Raw genomic sequence first — 16,530 nt, forward strand, 5'->3', positions numbered from 1 at the left:
TTGCTATCTATGAGTAATGTATGACGTCATTGGTCAAAGCCGACGGGTTGTATCCCCTGTTTCACTAGACCCGAGAAGTTTACTTTGGAAAGAACATTTTGTTTTGAACCACCTACCGCTTTGACATAAGACCAAAATTTCTTAGGATTTCCTGACGGTCTGCTCTTATGAACTTGTCGTCGACCGAACGTTAAACACCAATCTTCTTTATTTCCTGCATGGCTTGGGGTCAGGCGTGCACTACACGCAGGAAGCGGTTACAACAGTAGCGGAGTACGTATGGAGTGCACATGTGGGTTTTTTAGGTTAGAGAATTCCCTCCCAATGCCCTACAAGACGCCTCCTGAGACGCGACAAGGCAGTGGTAGGCAAAACGCAACAGGTAACAACAATATTAATGTGGTAGTAGTAAAATGCAGGAGCGTCTATACAAAGGTCACAGAACTGCTCTCATTAATAAACGGTCACAACGCCCACATAGTACTAAGGACAGAAAGTTGGCTGAAACCGGATGTTAACAGTAATGAAATTCTAAACTCATATTGGAATGTATATCGCAGAGACAGGCCGGACAGTGAAGGCGGAGGCGTGTTTATAGCGATAAGAAGTGCAATAGTATCGAAGGAAATTGGCGGAGATCCGAAATGTGAAATAATTTGGATGAAGGTCACGGTTAAAGCAGGCTCAGACATGGTAATTGGATGTCTCTATAGGCCCCCTGGCTCAGCAGCTGTTGTGGCTCAGCACCTGAAGGATAATATGGAAAATATTTCGAGTAGATTTCCCGACCATGTTGTAGTTCTGGGTGGAGATTTTAATTTGCCGGATATAGACTAGGAGACTCAAACATTTATAACGGGTGGCAGGGAGAAAGAACCCAGTAAAATTTTTTAAAGTGCATTATCTGATAACTACCTTGAGCAGTTAAACAGAGAACCGACTCGTGGCGACAACATATTAGACCTTCTGGTGACAAACAGACCCGAACTATTTGAAACAGTTAACGCAGATAAGGGAATCAGCGATCATAAAGCGGTTACTGCATCGGTGATTATAACCGTAAATAGAAATGTTAAAAAAGGTAGGAAGATTTTTCTGTTTAGCAAAAGTGACAAAAAGCTGATTTCAGAGTACCTGACGGCTCAACACAATGTTTTGTCTCAAGTACAGATAGTGTTGAGGATCAGTGGACAAAGTTCAAAACCATCGTACAATATACATTAGATGAGTATATGCCAAGCAAGATCCTAAGTGATGGAAAAGAGCCACCATGGTACAACTTGCAGACAAACAAAAATTACGCGAAGCGAAATGTAGTGTGAGGAGGGCTATGCGAGAGGCTTTCAATGAATTCGAAAGTAAAGTTCTATGTACTGACTTGGCAGAAAATCCTAAGAAATTTTGGTCCTATGTCAAAGCGGTCGGTGGCTCAAAACAAAATGTCCAGACACTCTGTGACCAAAATGGTACTGAAACAGAGGATGACAGACTAAAGGCCGAAACACTAAATGTCTTTTTCCAAAGCTGTTTCACAGAGGAAGGCTGCACTGTAGTTCCCTCTCTTAGATTGTCGCACAGATGACAAAATGGTAGATATCGAAATAGACGACAGAGGGATAGAGAAGCAATTAAAATCGCTCAAAAGAGGAAAAGTCGCTGGGCCTGATGGTTTACCAGTTCGATTTTACGCAGAGTACGCGAAGGAACTTGCCCCCCTTCTTGCAGCGGTGTACCGTAGATCTCTAGAAGAGCGTAGCATTCCAGAGGATTGGTAAAGGGCACAGGTCATCCCCGTTTTCAAGAAGGGACATCGAACAGATTTGCAGAACTATAGACCTATATCTCTAACGACGATCAGTTGTAGAATTTTGGAACACGTATTATGTTCGAGTATAATGACTTTTTTGGAAACTAGAAATCTACTCTGTAGGAACCAGCATGGGTTTCGAAAAAGACGATCGTGTGAAACCCAGCTCGCGCTATTCGTCCACGAGACTCAGGGGGTCATAGACACGGGTTCCCAGGTGTATGTCATTTTTCATGACTTCCGCAAGGCGTTAGCTACAGATTAGATTAGATTAGATTAATACTTGTTCCATAGATCATGAATACGACACTTCGTAATGATGTGGAACGTGTCAGGTTAATAAAAGATGTCTGTACAAGAAATTACATTACACAAAATATTGCATGACACTAATGATTAAGTGTTTGTATCTAAAAATTCAGCCAATGAGTAGAAGGAGTTGTCATCTAGAAATTCTTTTAATTTATTTTTAAATGTTAGTTGGCTATCTGTCGGGCTTTTGATGCTGTTTGGTAGGTGCCCAAAGACTTTTGTGGCAGCATAATTTACCCCTTTCTGTGCCAAAGTCAGATTTAACCCTGCATTGTGAAGATCATCCTTTCTCCTGGTGTTATAGGTATGCACACTGCTATTACTTTTGAATTGGGTTGGATTATTATCAACAAATTTCATAAGGGAATATATATACTGTGAGGTTACTGTGAGGATCCCTAGATCCTTAAATAGATGTCTGCAGGATGACCGTGGGTGGGCTCCAGCAATTATTCTGATTACACGTTTTTGTGCAATGAATACTTTTCTACTCAACGATGAATTACCCCAGAATATGATGCCATACGAAAGCAGTGAATGAAAGTAGGCATAGTAAGCTAATTTACTGAGATTCTTATCACCAAAATTTGCAATAACCCTAATAGCATACGTAGTTGAACTCAGACGTTTCAGCAGACCATCAATGTGTTGCTTCCAGTTTAACCTCTCATCAATGGACACACCTAAAAATTTTGAAAATTCTACCTTAGCTACAGACTTCTGTTCAAATTCTATATTTATTACTGGAGTTGTGCCATTTACTGTACGGAACTGTATATACTGTGTTTTATCAAAATTTAAAGAGAGTCCGTTTGCTGAGAACCACTTAATAATTTTGTGAAAAACATCATTTACAATTACATCACTTAGTTCTTGGTTTTTGGATGTTATTACTATACTTGTATCATCAGCAAAAAGAACTGACTTTGCATCTTCATCAATGTGGAATGGTAACTCATTAATGTATATCAAGAACAGTAAAGGACCTAAGACCGAACCCTGTGGGACCCCGTGCTTGATAGCACCCCAGTTTGAGGAATCAGCTGTTGTTTTAACATTACACGAACCACTTATTTCAACTTTCAGTTCCCCATAGTCGTTTAATGAACAAAGTAAGAGCATATGGACTATCAGACCAATTGTGTGATTGGATTGAAGAGTTCCTAGATAACAGAACGCAGCGTGTCATTCTAAATGGAGAGAAGTCTTCCGAAGTAAGAGCAATTTCAGATGTGCCGCACCGGAGTGTCGTAGGACCATTGCTATTCACAATATACATAATTGACCTTGTGGATAACATCGGAAGTTCACTGAGGCTTTTTGCGGATGATGCTGTAGTATATCGAGAGGTTGTAACAGTGGAAAATTGTACTCAAATGCAGGAGGATCTCCAGCGAATTGATGTATGGTGCACGGAATGGCAATGAATCTCAATGTAGACAAGTGTAATGTGATGCGGATTCATAGAAAGAAAGATCCTTTATCATTTAGCTACAATACAGCAGGTCAGCAACTGGAAGCTGTTAATTCCATAAATTATCTGGGAGTACGCATTAGGAGTGATTTAAAATGGAATGATCATATAAAGTTGATAGTCGGTAAAGCAGATGTCAGACTGAGATTCATTGGAAGAATCCCAAGGAAATGCAATCCGAAAACAAAGGAAGTAGGTTACAGTACACTTGTTCGCCCACTGCTTGAATATTGCTCACCAGTGTGGGATCCGTACCAGATAGGGTTGATAGAAGAGATAGAGAAGATCCAACGGAGAGCACCGCGCTTCGTTACAGAATCATTTAGTAGCCGCGGAAGCGCAACGGAGGTGATAGATAAACTCCAGTGGAAGACTTTGCAGGAGAGACTCTCAGTTGCTCGGTACGGGCTTTTGTTGAAGTTTCGAGAACATACCTTCACCGAGGAATCAAGCAGTTTATTGCTTCCTCCTACGCACATCTCGCGAAGAGACCACGAGGATAAAATCAGAGAGATTAGAGCTCACACAGAGGCATACCGACGATCTTTCTTCCCACGAACAATACGAGACTGGGATAGATGGGAGAACCGATAGAGGTCCTCAAAGTACCCTCCGCCACACACCGTCAGGTAGCTTGCGGAGTATGGATGTAGATGTAAATGTAATGTAGATATCGTAAAAGCTATCGTAGACCTTTGACGACTTAGTACAAGTTCGTCACATTTTGTTCGGTGACTTCAGTTTCATCTCTGGTTTGCATTTAACTCCGTGGGATTGCTACAACTAATAACACTGGATGTAAGACGATTAATAAACTGACGATCACCGTTTGTGATCGATAGTTCAACATGGCAGATTGATGATGTGGGTGACACAAAATTTGTAAAGTGAACATGACATCAAGCGATAAAAAATTTAGAGTACTTTTTTTGCTGTTAATTCTGGTTTAGCCCACACTTTAGAAAATCACTAATGTAGTACAGCGTTAAAACGGTACACTGCTTAATCGACTATGGGACTCACGATTCTAAAGAACATAATCGTCGTAACAGCATCATCTACTTCAATAGTCTCGTCGTTGGCAGGAGTGTGAGTAAAGTTCAATGTCTCTATACAGTTTTCTTTCAAATGTCGTTCTTACTTTTGTGTTGGCAGCGCAAAGACACATGTAGAAACTTGGTGTGTGTTCTGTGTGGAGGGAGCTGACATTAATTACTAAGCATAGAGTGTATGATAAATTTCTGTGCATTTCATCACTTTGTACGATTTTTTGTTATAGAGCGTTGCAAGAGTCTATCCCTTATTTCAGTCAGCCCATCGAATATTTTCGTTTTCCAAATAAGCACCACGTTCCTTTTTGTCTAGAATGTATATAATATTATGTGCTTATACGAACTTGAGCACAAACTAGTAGTTTTTACAGTGTCAATTTATCTCTTCGCTTTTGGGATCTACAGAGGGAACAAATGAATTAACGTACTATTTTGACGTCACATGTAACATACTTCACTTAAAATAAACTTTCAGGTGACGCAAAGAGAACGCATGGAAACAGAGAAAAGTAATTATTTTCAAAATAAAGATTTCATTTTGTAAACTTGTTGTTGACTCCTCCTAGTTGATTCAAGGTAACGAAATGATTGTAGCTGGTGAATATAAGAAATACTTTCAGTTTAAATTACTGTATTACATGCAGGAATAGATTCATTCGGGTCCAGACATGACGTAGCTCTATATCCTCAATTATCACGTTTACATCGCAGGTCTGAAAGACACTTAGACAGTTTCACCAGCTGAAATGACTAAATATGCTATTTAATATCTGTGCAGTTAACAAATATAATTCTATGGTAATGGATGTGTGTTCCCAGCGTATGCTACTGTGATTTCAAATGATACGTTTATTGCTGTTTGTCACTCTGGCCCATTGCTTTTCTGCGCGAGACGAGTACCAAGAATATGAATTAGTTGCCCACTGCCCTATAAAGTAATTGTAGAACGCCAGACTGCCGCAATCTCTTTCTCTGTACTTGCTCTAGTATTTACACACACACACACACACACACACACACACACACTTCTATCTGTCAAGATTATTAGAAGTGATGTAGAAAGAAAATTAGAAAAGTGTTGGTAAATAACTAGTCTTTTTCTAGTTAAAATGACAAGCTACTGGATCAGAACCCCAAGGAGAAAGAAAATGGCACAGATTGGCTTAATCATTATCTAAGAGATATTTCTAAGGCTAATCATCCAGTCTGCAGTGTAGAGTGTATGGTGTAAGAAGTTTTTTTTTTTTTTTTTTTTTTTTTTTTTAAGACTTTGTGCTGGGCTTGGGCTCTAGCCTAGTTCGTTATGCACATGAACCTCTCTGGAAATTCTGAAACGGAAGAGAAGTTCCGGGAGATTCTACACTATGAGGCACTTAGGAATATATGATTTGGTAAGAGAGTTAGCAGCGAAACCAAAGGTCCAAATCAAGAACCATTTACATACAGGAAGGCAGTAGTTTTAAGCTCATTATTGTGCATTCGGGTATATTTGCTGCGGCCATGTGAATTATTCGGTGGCCTGAACTGCGTTAGACAAGGATCTACACGTTATAGAAAGAGAGACTCCACTAAGCGAGTACCACAAGGAAGGTGCACAGAGTTGATGAACTGCGATAGCCGGCCGCGGTGGTCTCGCGGTTCTAGGCGCGCAGTCCGGAACCGTGCGACTGCTACGGTCGCAGGTTCGAATCCTGCCTCGGGCATGGATGTGTGTGATGTCCTTAGGTTAGTTAGGTTCAAGTAGTTCTAAGTTCTAGGGGACTGATGACCGCAGCAGTTGAGTCCCATAGTGCTCAGAGCCATTTGAACCATTTTTTGAACTGCGATACAGCATAGCAGCATAAACACAAGGTTGCATTGAACAAATATATACAGTGTATGAAGAGCTTGGGCAAATGCGTGGATGTATATGAACTACAGTTAACTTACAGACAACTGATGCCGAATTCAGAAGACAAGTCACAAGTGAGAAACTGAGTCTTACCTTGCTTTATACCATAGCAAGCGTTTCTGACTAATGTAAGGGTTCATATCGTAGCCTCTCTTGGACGTGGAAAAGTTTCCCTGACACTGCTGTAGTACCAACTCCTCGCTGATGACACTGGATGGAATCAATAGACCAATAGGCCTATGTGGTGACTGTGAGTGATGAGAGTAGTTGAGAACCCTATATTATCATGAACGTAGGTGACTGAGATCTACGTCTTCTTATTCTCATTTTTAAAGGCGTTTTGGCACCTTTACACCGACTCTTGTTGACTGTGGACGGCAGTCTCTTGCGGAAGGAGGGGCATTAAAACCTTACACAACGTCTTGTGGCGTTGGTGTGCGATTTGATGCCGTCCACTAGGATACATTCATGTGTTTTGCCCCTTTTGGGTGGTTATTGGTGAATCTATGTTAGCTTGTCGCAGGGCAGAGAATCTGTGCTTCCATGACCTGCTTTCGTATCTACATCTGTCTACATCTACATCTACATCCATACTCCGCAAGCCACCTGACGGTGTGTGGCGGAGGGTACCCTGAGTACCTCTATCGGTTCTCCCTTTTATTTCAGTCTCGTATTGTACGTGGAAAGAAGGATTGTCGGTATGCTTCTGTGTGGGCTCTAATCTCTCTGATTTTATCCTCATGGTCTCTTCGCGAGATATACGTAGGAGGGAGCAATATACTGCTTGACTCTTCGGTGAAGGTATGTTCTCGAAACTTTAACAAAAACCCGTACCGGGCTGCTGAGCGTCTCTCCTGCAGAGTCTTCCATTGGAGTTTATCTATCATCTCCGTAACGCTTTCGCGATTACTAAATGATCCTGTAACGAAGCGCGATGCTCTCCGTTGAATCTTCTCTATCTCTTCTATCAGCCCTATCTGGTGTGGATCCCACACTGCAGAGCAGTATTCAAGCAGTGGGCGAACAAACGTACTGTAACCTACTTCCTTTGTTGTCGGATTGCATTTTCTTAGGATTCTTCCAATGAATCTCAGTCTGGCATCTGCTTTACCGACGATCAACTTTATATGGTCATTCCATTTTAAATCACTCCTAATGCGTACTCCCAGATAATTTATGGAATTAACTGCCTCCAGTTGCTGACCTACTGTTTTATAGCTAAATGATAAGGGACCTATCTTTCTATGTATTCGCATCACATTACGTTTGTCTACATTGAGATTCATTGCCATTCCGTGCACCATACGTCAATTCGCTGGAGATCCTCGTGCATTTCAGTACAGTTTTCCATTGTTGCAACCTCTCGATACTCCACAGCATCATCTGCAAAAAGCCTCAGTGAACTTCCGATGTCATCCACCAGGTCATTTATGTATATTGTGAATAGCAACGGTCATATGACACTCCCCTGCGGCACACCTGAAATCACTCTTACTTCGGAAGACTTCTCTCCATTGAGAATGACGTGCTGCGTTCTGTTATCTAGGAACTCCTCAATCCAAACACACTATTGATCTGATAGTCCGTATGCCCTTACTTTGTTTATTAAACGACTATGGGGAACTGTGTCAAACGCCTTGCGGAAGTCAAGAAACACGGCAATCTATCTGTGAACCCGTGTCTAAGGCCCTCTGAGTCTCGTGGACGAATAGCGCGAGCTGGGTTTCACACGACCGTCTTTTTCGAAACCCATGCTGATTCCTACAGAGTAGATTTCTAGTCTCCAGAAAAGACGTTATACTCGAACATAATACGTGTTCCAAAATTCTACAACTGATCGACGTTAGAGATGTAGGTCTATAGTTCTGCACATCTGTTCGACGTCCCTTCTTGAAAACGGGGATGACCTGTGCCCTTTTCCAATCCTTTGGAACGCTTCGCTCTTCTAGAGACCTACGGTACACCGCTGCAAGAAGGGGGTGGGGGGGGGGGGGGCAAGTTCCTTCGCGTACTCTGTGTAAAATCGAACTGGTATCCCATCAGGACCAGCGGCCTTTCCTCTTTTGAGCGATTTTAATTGTTTCTCTATCCCTCTGTCGTCTATTTCGATATCTACCATTTTGTCAACTGTCCGACAATCTAGAGAAGGAAGCACAGTGCAGTCTTCCTTTGTGAAACAACTTTGGAATAAGACATTTAGTATTTCGGCCTTTAGTCTGTCATCCTCTGTTTCAGTACCATTTTGGTCACAGAGTGTCTGGACATTTTGTTTTGATCCACCGACCGCTTTGACATAGGACCAAAATTTCTTAGGATTTTCTGCCAAGTCAGTACATAGAACTTTACTTTCGAATTCATTGAAAGCCTCTCGCATAGCCCTCCTCACACTACATTTCGCTTCGCGTAATTTTTGTTTGTCTGCAAGACTTTGGCTATGTTTATGTTTGCTGTCAAATTCCCTTTGCTTCCGCAGCAGTTTTCTAACTCGGTTGTTGTACCATGGTGGTTCTTTCCCATCTCTTACGATCTTGCTTGGCACATACTCATCTAACGCATATTGTACGATGGTTTTGAACTTTGTCCACTGATCCTCAACACTATCTGTACTTGAGACAAAACTTTTGTGTTGAGCCGTCAGGTACTCTGAAATCTGCTTTTTGTCACTTTTGCTAAACAGAAAAATCTTCCTACCTTTTTTAATATTTCTATTTACGGCTGAAATCATCGATGCAGTAACCGCTTTATGATCGCTGATTCCCTGTTCTGCGTTAACTGTTTCAAATAGTTCGGGTCTGTTTGTCACCAGAAGGTCTAATATGTTATTGCCACGAGTCGGTTCTCTGTTTAACTGCTCAAGGTAGTTATCAGATAATGCACTTTAAAAAATTTTACTTGGTTCTTTCTCCCTACCACCCGTTATAAACGTTTGAGTCTCCTAGTCTATATCCGGCAAATTAAAATCTCCACCCAGAACTATAACATGGTGGGGAAATCTACTCGAAATATTTTCCAAATTATTCTTCAGGTGCTGAGCCACAACAGCTGCTGAGCCAGGGGGCCTATAGAGACATCCAATTACCATGTCTGAGCCTGCTTTAACAGCGACCTTCACGCAAATCATTTCACAATTCGAATCTCCGTCAATTTCCTTCGATACTATTGCAATTCTTATCGCTATAAACACGCCTCCGCCTTCACTGTCCGGCCTGTCTCGGCGGTATACATTCCAATCTTAGTTTAGGATTTCATTACTGTTTACATGTGGTTTCAGCCAACTTTCTTTTATTAATATGAGCAGTTCTGGGACCTTTCTATAGACGCTCCTGCAGTTTACTATTAGCACATTAATATTGTTATTCCCTGTTGCATTTTGCCTACTCCTGCCTTGCCGCGTCTCAGGAGGCGTCTTGTCGGGCCTAGGGAGGGAATTCTCTAACCTAAAAAAAACCCATGTGCACTCCACACGTACTCCGCTACCCTCGTAGCCGCTTCTGGCGTGTAGTGCACGCCTGACCTATTCAGGGGGACCCTACATTTCTCCACCCGATAGCGGAGGTCGAGAAATTTGCACCCCAGCTCTCCGCAGAATCGTCTGAGCCTCTGGTTTAAGCCTTCCACTCGGCTCCAAACCAGAGGACCGCGATCGGTTCTGGGAACGATACTACAAATAGTTAGCTCTGATTCCACCCCGCGAGCGAGGCTTTCCGCCTTCACCAACTCCGCCAACCGCCTGTACGAACTGAGGATGACCTCTGAACCCAGACGGCAGGAGTCATTGGTGCCGACATGAGCAACAATTTGCAGTTGGGTGCACCCAGTGCTCTCTATCGCCGCCGGTAGGGCCTCTCCACATCTCGGATGAGACCCCCCCGCAAACAGACAGAGTGAACACTGGCCTTCTTCCCCGACCTTTCCGCTATTTCCCTAAGGGGCTTCATCACCCGCCTAACGTTGGAGCTCCCAATAACTAATAAACCCCTCCCCCCGTGTGCCTGCTCGGACCTTCCTGAAGGAGCAGCCACATGTCCACTCACAGGCAGAGCGGGCGATACATATATACTCCGCAAACCATCGCGAAGTGCATGACAGAGGGTACATCCCATTGTACCCAATACTAGGGTTTCTGCCCATTCCATTCACATATGGAGTGCAGAAAGAATGACTGTTTGAATGCTTCTGTGTGTGCTGTTATTATTCTAATCTTGTCCTCACAATCCCTATGTGAGTAATACGTAGGGGCTTGCAGTATCTTTATAGAGGCATCATTTAAAGTCCATTATTGAAACTTTGTTAATAGACTTTCTCACGATAGCGTATGTCTATACACAAGAGTCTTCCACTTCAGTTTGTAACACTTTCCCATGAGTCAAACAAACCTATGGCTGTTTGTGATTCCCTTATCTGTAGGTTTTACGTTGAACATCTCCTGTCAGTCCTATTTGGTACATGTCCCACATGCTCGAACAATATTCTAGAATGGATCGCAAAAGTGATTTGTAAGCGATCTCCTCTGTAGACTGATTGCAGCATTCCACCAATAAAGTGAAGACTACCACCTGCTTTACCCACAACTGAGCATATATGATCATTCCATTTATTATCCCTGCCAAGAGCTGCACCCAGGTATTTGTAAAATTTGGCCGATTCCAGCTGTGACTCACTGACATCATAGTCATAAGATACTGTTTTTTTGTGAACTGCACAATTTTTTACACTTCGTGACATTTACAGCAAGCTGCCAATAATTGCACAGCTTTGAAATATTGTCAAGATCTAACTGTATATTTATGCATCTTCTTTCAGACAGTACTTCATTACAGATAACAGCATCACCTGCAAGAAGTCTGAGGTTACTGTTTATACTGTCCGCTAGGTCGGCCAAAGAGAACTGAGGGATGACAACTATTTTTTATTTAGTTGTAGGCAACATTATTTATATATTTACACTCATCAACATGTCTTCAAGACTGACTTTACAAATAATCCTTTTATTAATGTACATTCACATCAAAAGACTTTATAAACAATATGAAATTATATTATTGGCTCCCAATTACACATCGATACCTTGAACACACTCACCCATCTCATATTTTAAACATTGACTGATTCTTGTTCATACTGCAAACAATTTGTTATATACCTCATTCACACCCTTGTAAAATATAAAAGCATGACTCTAAAATATTACTACATCACATAATAGATAGTACATCATGTAAAAAAATCATTTTTCAACAAAAAATAATTCAAAATTCTAGTGTGTGCAATGATATAAGATTTTGAACAAGGCAACACATGTAGAACTAACTTAGTATCCACAGCTTCGCTCATGTAGACTATGGTCTGCACAGACTTTGTTTTTTCTTTAATCAAATTTTGTTGTTGTTCACTAATTGCAACACCTTCTAAACTTTTCACCGAATTAAGGACATAGAAGCAATGTCTTTGCTGAATGTACTTTTGATCAAAAAGCGAAATGGTAGCTGGAGTACAAGATTTTTTTAAAAAGTTGTGCCTTTTTGCATTCTTGTGGTGATACTTCCATACAGACATTCATCCCTTAACATATATTTATTTCTATCCAACCAAGAAGTGAAATATCGATATTCATAGAGTTAGCTTTAAACATTTTTAGTACAGTAGAGCTCCTCTAATCTGTCGCCTTCGGGACCGGGACCATGGTCGGAATGAAAAAAAGGTCGGATTATCTGAAAAATCTAATATTTATTGCAAAAAATATAAAAAGACATTTAGTACAAAACACTAAACAGTTTAAGAACTGAAAGACGTCTACAGTAATATAAAAAGTTGTTTTTACACAGTGTTAAACAATATACTAACGAAAAAACGTCTGCACACTCTATAATATGTATTGGTTTTAAACGGAAAAACGACAAACAAATTACAATATTGTACTATACTTCATAACGTATGAACGATATATACTTTAAACTAAAAAAATGTTTATAGCACTGTATATAAAAAGAATTTTTTTACAAAGAAATAAATTACTTTATGTATAAACTAACAAATGATTATACTGTATGCACTGTTTTTACAGTAAAAACGAAAACAAATTATGTGGAAAAAAAAGTCAGTGATACATTATTGTTTAGCAGGTATTATTCTAGATCTACCTGCAGTGTCCCTCCATTTTTATATCATCAAAATGTCCATTGGAGTTCAAGTTGGATTCTGGTCGACGTAAAAAGGGTTTTTTTCATCGTTGTGTGAAATCTAGGTGAGGGGTTCGTCTTCGGCGTCCGAGTCCTCATTCACAGTTTCCTGGCTAACAGCGGCAACAATCAGGTCGTCATTGAGCTCTTAAAAAGTGTCACTGTCTTTCTCACATTCGTTGATCCACTCTTCAACTTCATTTGCAGGGACGTTCGGCTCTAGAGTTTGTAGATCTTAACGATTTCCAGTGCGTCGTTGTTTTCCTCATCTTCGGTATGCTCATTTTCAGTCATAACTTGTGGCCAAAATTTACGCCACGATTTCCGCAGTGTGTCAGTTTCCAGGTCATCCTATGCTGCAGCGATTGTGTAGATAGCATCTTTGATGTTATGACCTCCTTCAGATTGAGCTGATATACTTTCTGCGATATCGCCTTTTCAACCATTGGATAATGCCTTGATCCATTGCTTGGATGAGTAAGGTCACATTAGGAGGCAGAAAGAGAGCTTTTATGTCCCCTTTCACCAAATCTTCCTCATATGGATGTGATGGTACGTTATCCAACAGCAGTACAGCACGATCAGGCTGATTTTTTTTTTTTTTGCTTCAATTCTGTTTCGACCGATGGCGCAAACTCGTCGAAAAACCAGGATTTAAAAAGATTGCAGTCCATCCAAGCAGATTTTTAATAGCGGTAATAAACCGACAAGGAAGATAAGTTTACATTTTTGAATGCCCTTGGTTTCTTAGATTTGCCAGTGACGAACAAGGGGAACTTGTGGGTACCATCTGCGTTGCTACAAGGAATGGCTGTTATTCTGTCTTTTATACGTTTCGTTCCTATCACAGACTCATTTGCAGCTGCGAGCGTTTTTGTTGGCAACATTTTAAAGTTCAGCCCTGTTTCGTCGATGTTATACACTTGGCAGGGTAACAGTTCATTTTCTTCTACAATTTATTGAAACTTAACAGAAAACTCATTAGCAGCTGTGGCATTGGCAGATAGTTTTTCACCGGAAATAGAAACAAATCGGACACTGTGACGATTTTTCCAACGATCAATTCAGCCTTCACTGGAAGCAAATTTACTTTCGGTTTCCAGTTTTTTCTGCATAACTATCCTTCTTTCTTGAAAAAACCACATCCACAATGCGTTATCAAGCAGTTCAAGTTTAGGCTTTTTTAACGTTTTGCGATTATTCAGAGTGTTTTCACCAACAATCGTAATTGTACAGAATTCAATGTCTTCCCGATTCTTCCTCCAATCGTTAATTGTCGTAACACCTACATTCAGTTCCTTTGTAATTTTCTGGAGCGATTCTGCATCGTCCAGTCTTTGTAGCACTGCTAATTTTTCATTTAGTGAAAGAGTTACATGTTTACGTTTGAATCCAGACATATTGAAAAACAGACAACTGTACACACTGCGCAATAACATATAGTATAACAATATGCACAGCGATAGATACTGTAACAATGGCCCAACAGGCATCCAGTCAGTGACAAGTCGACCCAGGCTCACGAGCCTGAGCATGGTCAGACTAACCGGAGTGACGGACCATCCAAGGTTCTACTGTATATTTAATGAAATATTGTCTTAAAATTTTTCATCCCTTATTTCATCCACTTAGGAGATGGATATTCAGAAACAGTGGAACATGTAAAATTTTTATTTCTAACAGAGAAGCAAAATACAAATTTTCATAGATTTAGCTTTGAATATGATTTCAAATGTAATAATGTCACAAAATTTTTCATCCCATATTTCACTCCTTCAAGGGTTCAGTTTCCAAAAATACTGAAAAGCTTACTTCTTAATTTCTAACCAAGAAGTCAAACACCAATTTCATAGATATAGATTTAAAAACACTTTAGTATTTCTTTAATGATGATTTATTTTTTTCCACCCACTATTTGACCCCCTTACTGGCTGAATTTCCAAAAATGTTGAAACATGTATTTCTCTACTTGTGACTGAGAAATAAAATAACAATTTGCGTAGTTTTAGCTTCAAAATTGCCTTAATAGTAACATATTTTCAAAAAGACGTTCATTCCCTATTCTCATTCCCTTAGGGGTGGAATTGCGAATAACCCTTTCTTAAATGATGCCTACAGTATGAGATCCACACCCTCTCCAGATTTCAAGTTTCTATCTTTAGTAGTTTGGGCTGGGTGATGATGTGTTAGTGAAACACTCTGGCCCCATTTCACCCCCATTGGGGTTGAATGACCAAAAACAGTGAAGCATCTGTTGTTTTTATTTCTAACTGAGAAGCTAAATACAAAATATTCAAATACTTTGCTTCAAAAATCATTTCACAAAACAATTCGCCCCAAATTTAGCCCCCTTAGGGAATGAATTTCCAAAAACAGTGAAATGTGTATATTTTATTTCCAACAGAGAAGCAAAATACACATTTTCATAGCCTTAGCTTCAAAATTGCTTGTCTGGTTAAATATGTTCATAAAAACTTTCGTCCCCTGTTTCACCCCTATAGGGGTTAAATTTCCAAAAACAGTGAAATATCTATTTTTTATTTCTAATGGAGAAGCCACATTCAAATTTTCGTAGAACTAGCTTTGTAAATGCTTTCATAGTACAATATTTTCATAAAACATTCCTCCTCCATTTGACCACCTTAGTGGCTGACTTTCCAAGAACACTGGAACACTTTTTTATTTACAACTGAAAAGTCAAATGCCAAATTCCACAGATATAGGTTTAAAAATACTTAATAGTTTTTTTTAAATAATGATTTGTTTTCAAAAAATATTTCACCCACTATTTCACCCCCCATAGGGACTGAATTTCTAAAAGTACTGTGTGTGGAGAGCACACAAGGGTTATTGAGATAAGGCAGTTCTCCATCATACATTTCAGATAACGACAGCCATAGGAGACCCTGAAGTATTAGTGTAAGAGCCAATGGAATTTAACCCACAGGAGATAATTTTAATACCCCAGTAGCATTCCACAACAAAGTGCCAGAGTTTAAATTGCATTTCAAAAGCAATGAAGCTCATGTAATACTAGGTTCAGGAAGCTGATTGAAACCTTAGAGTGACAGTAGTGAGATTTTATAGGAAAAATTAGTATACATCGAAAGAACAGGCTGAGGGGAATGGAGGTGGTGTATTTATTGCAGTAGATAGACACTCAAATCCACCAAGACAGAAACTGAAGCTGCACGCAAGATTGTTTGAGCAAGACTCATTATCTGCAATGATCATAAAATTATAGTTCGGTCCTCCTATCGACAGCCAGACTTCCCTCCCGATATAACCAAAAACTTTAGGGAAAACCTCAGTTAGTTTGTAGATACGTTCCCCAATCGTGCTATAATCATTGCTTGAGTCTTTAATCAGCCAACAATCACTTGGAAAAATTACAGCTTCGTAGTGGTGGGTGTGCTAAGACATCCTGTGAACAGTTACTACATACCTTCTCTGAAAACTGCATAGGATTCAGAACACCACTGATGATGATGGAAATATATTAGATCTGTTGGCAACAGATGACCACATCGAAACTGGTATCAGTGACCAAAAGGTGGTTGTTACAAAAATGAATATTAAACTAAAAATGTAGGAAGTTTTATATGTTCAGAAAACTAGATAAAAAAGCAGTAGTGTCATACATCAATGAGGAACTCAGGACAGGAGCAAATGGAGGAACTATAGCTTAAGTTTAAAAGAACAGTTGATGATGCACTACATAGATATGTATTTAGTGGAACAGTTCATGATGGGAGAGATCCTCCATGGTATACAGTAACTTCAGTATACAGTAATTATTCTAAAGAAATAGAGAC

At 40.1% G+C, this 16,530-nt stretch overlaps 1 protein-coding gene across 1 annotated transcript in view; it reads left to right on the top strand.

Annotated features, from left to right (window-relative positions):
* Positions 1-4,402: 4,402 nt before the first annotated feature.
* LOC126354237 (sugar transporter SWEET1-like) overlaps positions 4,403-16,530 on the top strand; it is a 223,997-nt gene continuing 211,869 nt past the window's right edge. Inside the window, exon 1 of the mRNA XM_050003735.1 lies at positions 4,403-4,682. Coding sequence (XP_049859692.1) covers positions 4,606-4,682 — 77 coding nt within the window. The 5' untranslated portion in view covers positions 4,403-4,605. The remainder of the gene's footprint in view (positions 4,683-16,530) is intronic.

The sequence above is a fragment of the Schistocerca gregaria genome, chromosome 3 (assembly GCF_023897955.1).
Source record: "Schistocerca gregaria isolate iqSchGreg1 chromosome 3, iqSchGreg1.2, whole genome shotgun sequence".
In the NCBI taxonomy this organism is placed as follows: domain Eukaryota; kingdom Metazoa; phylum Arthropoda; class Insecta; order Orthoptera; family Acrididae; genus Schistocerca; species Schistocerca gregaria.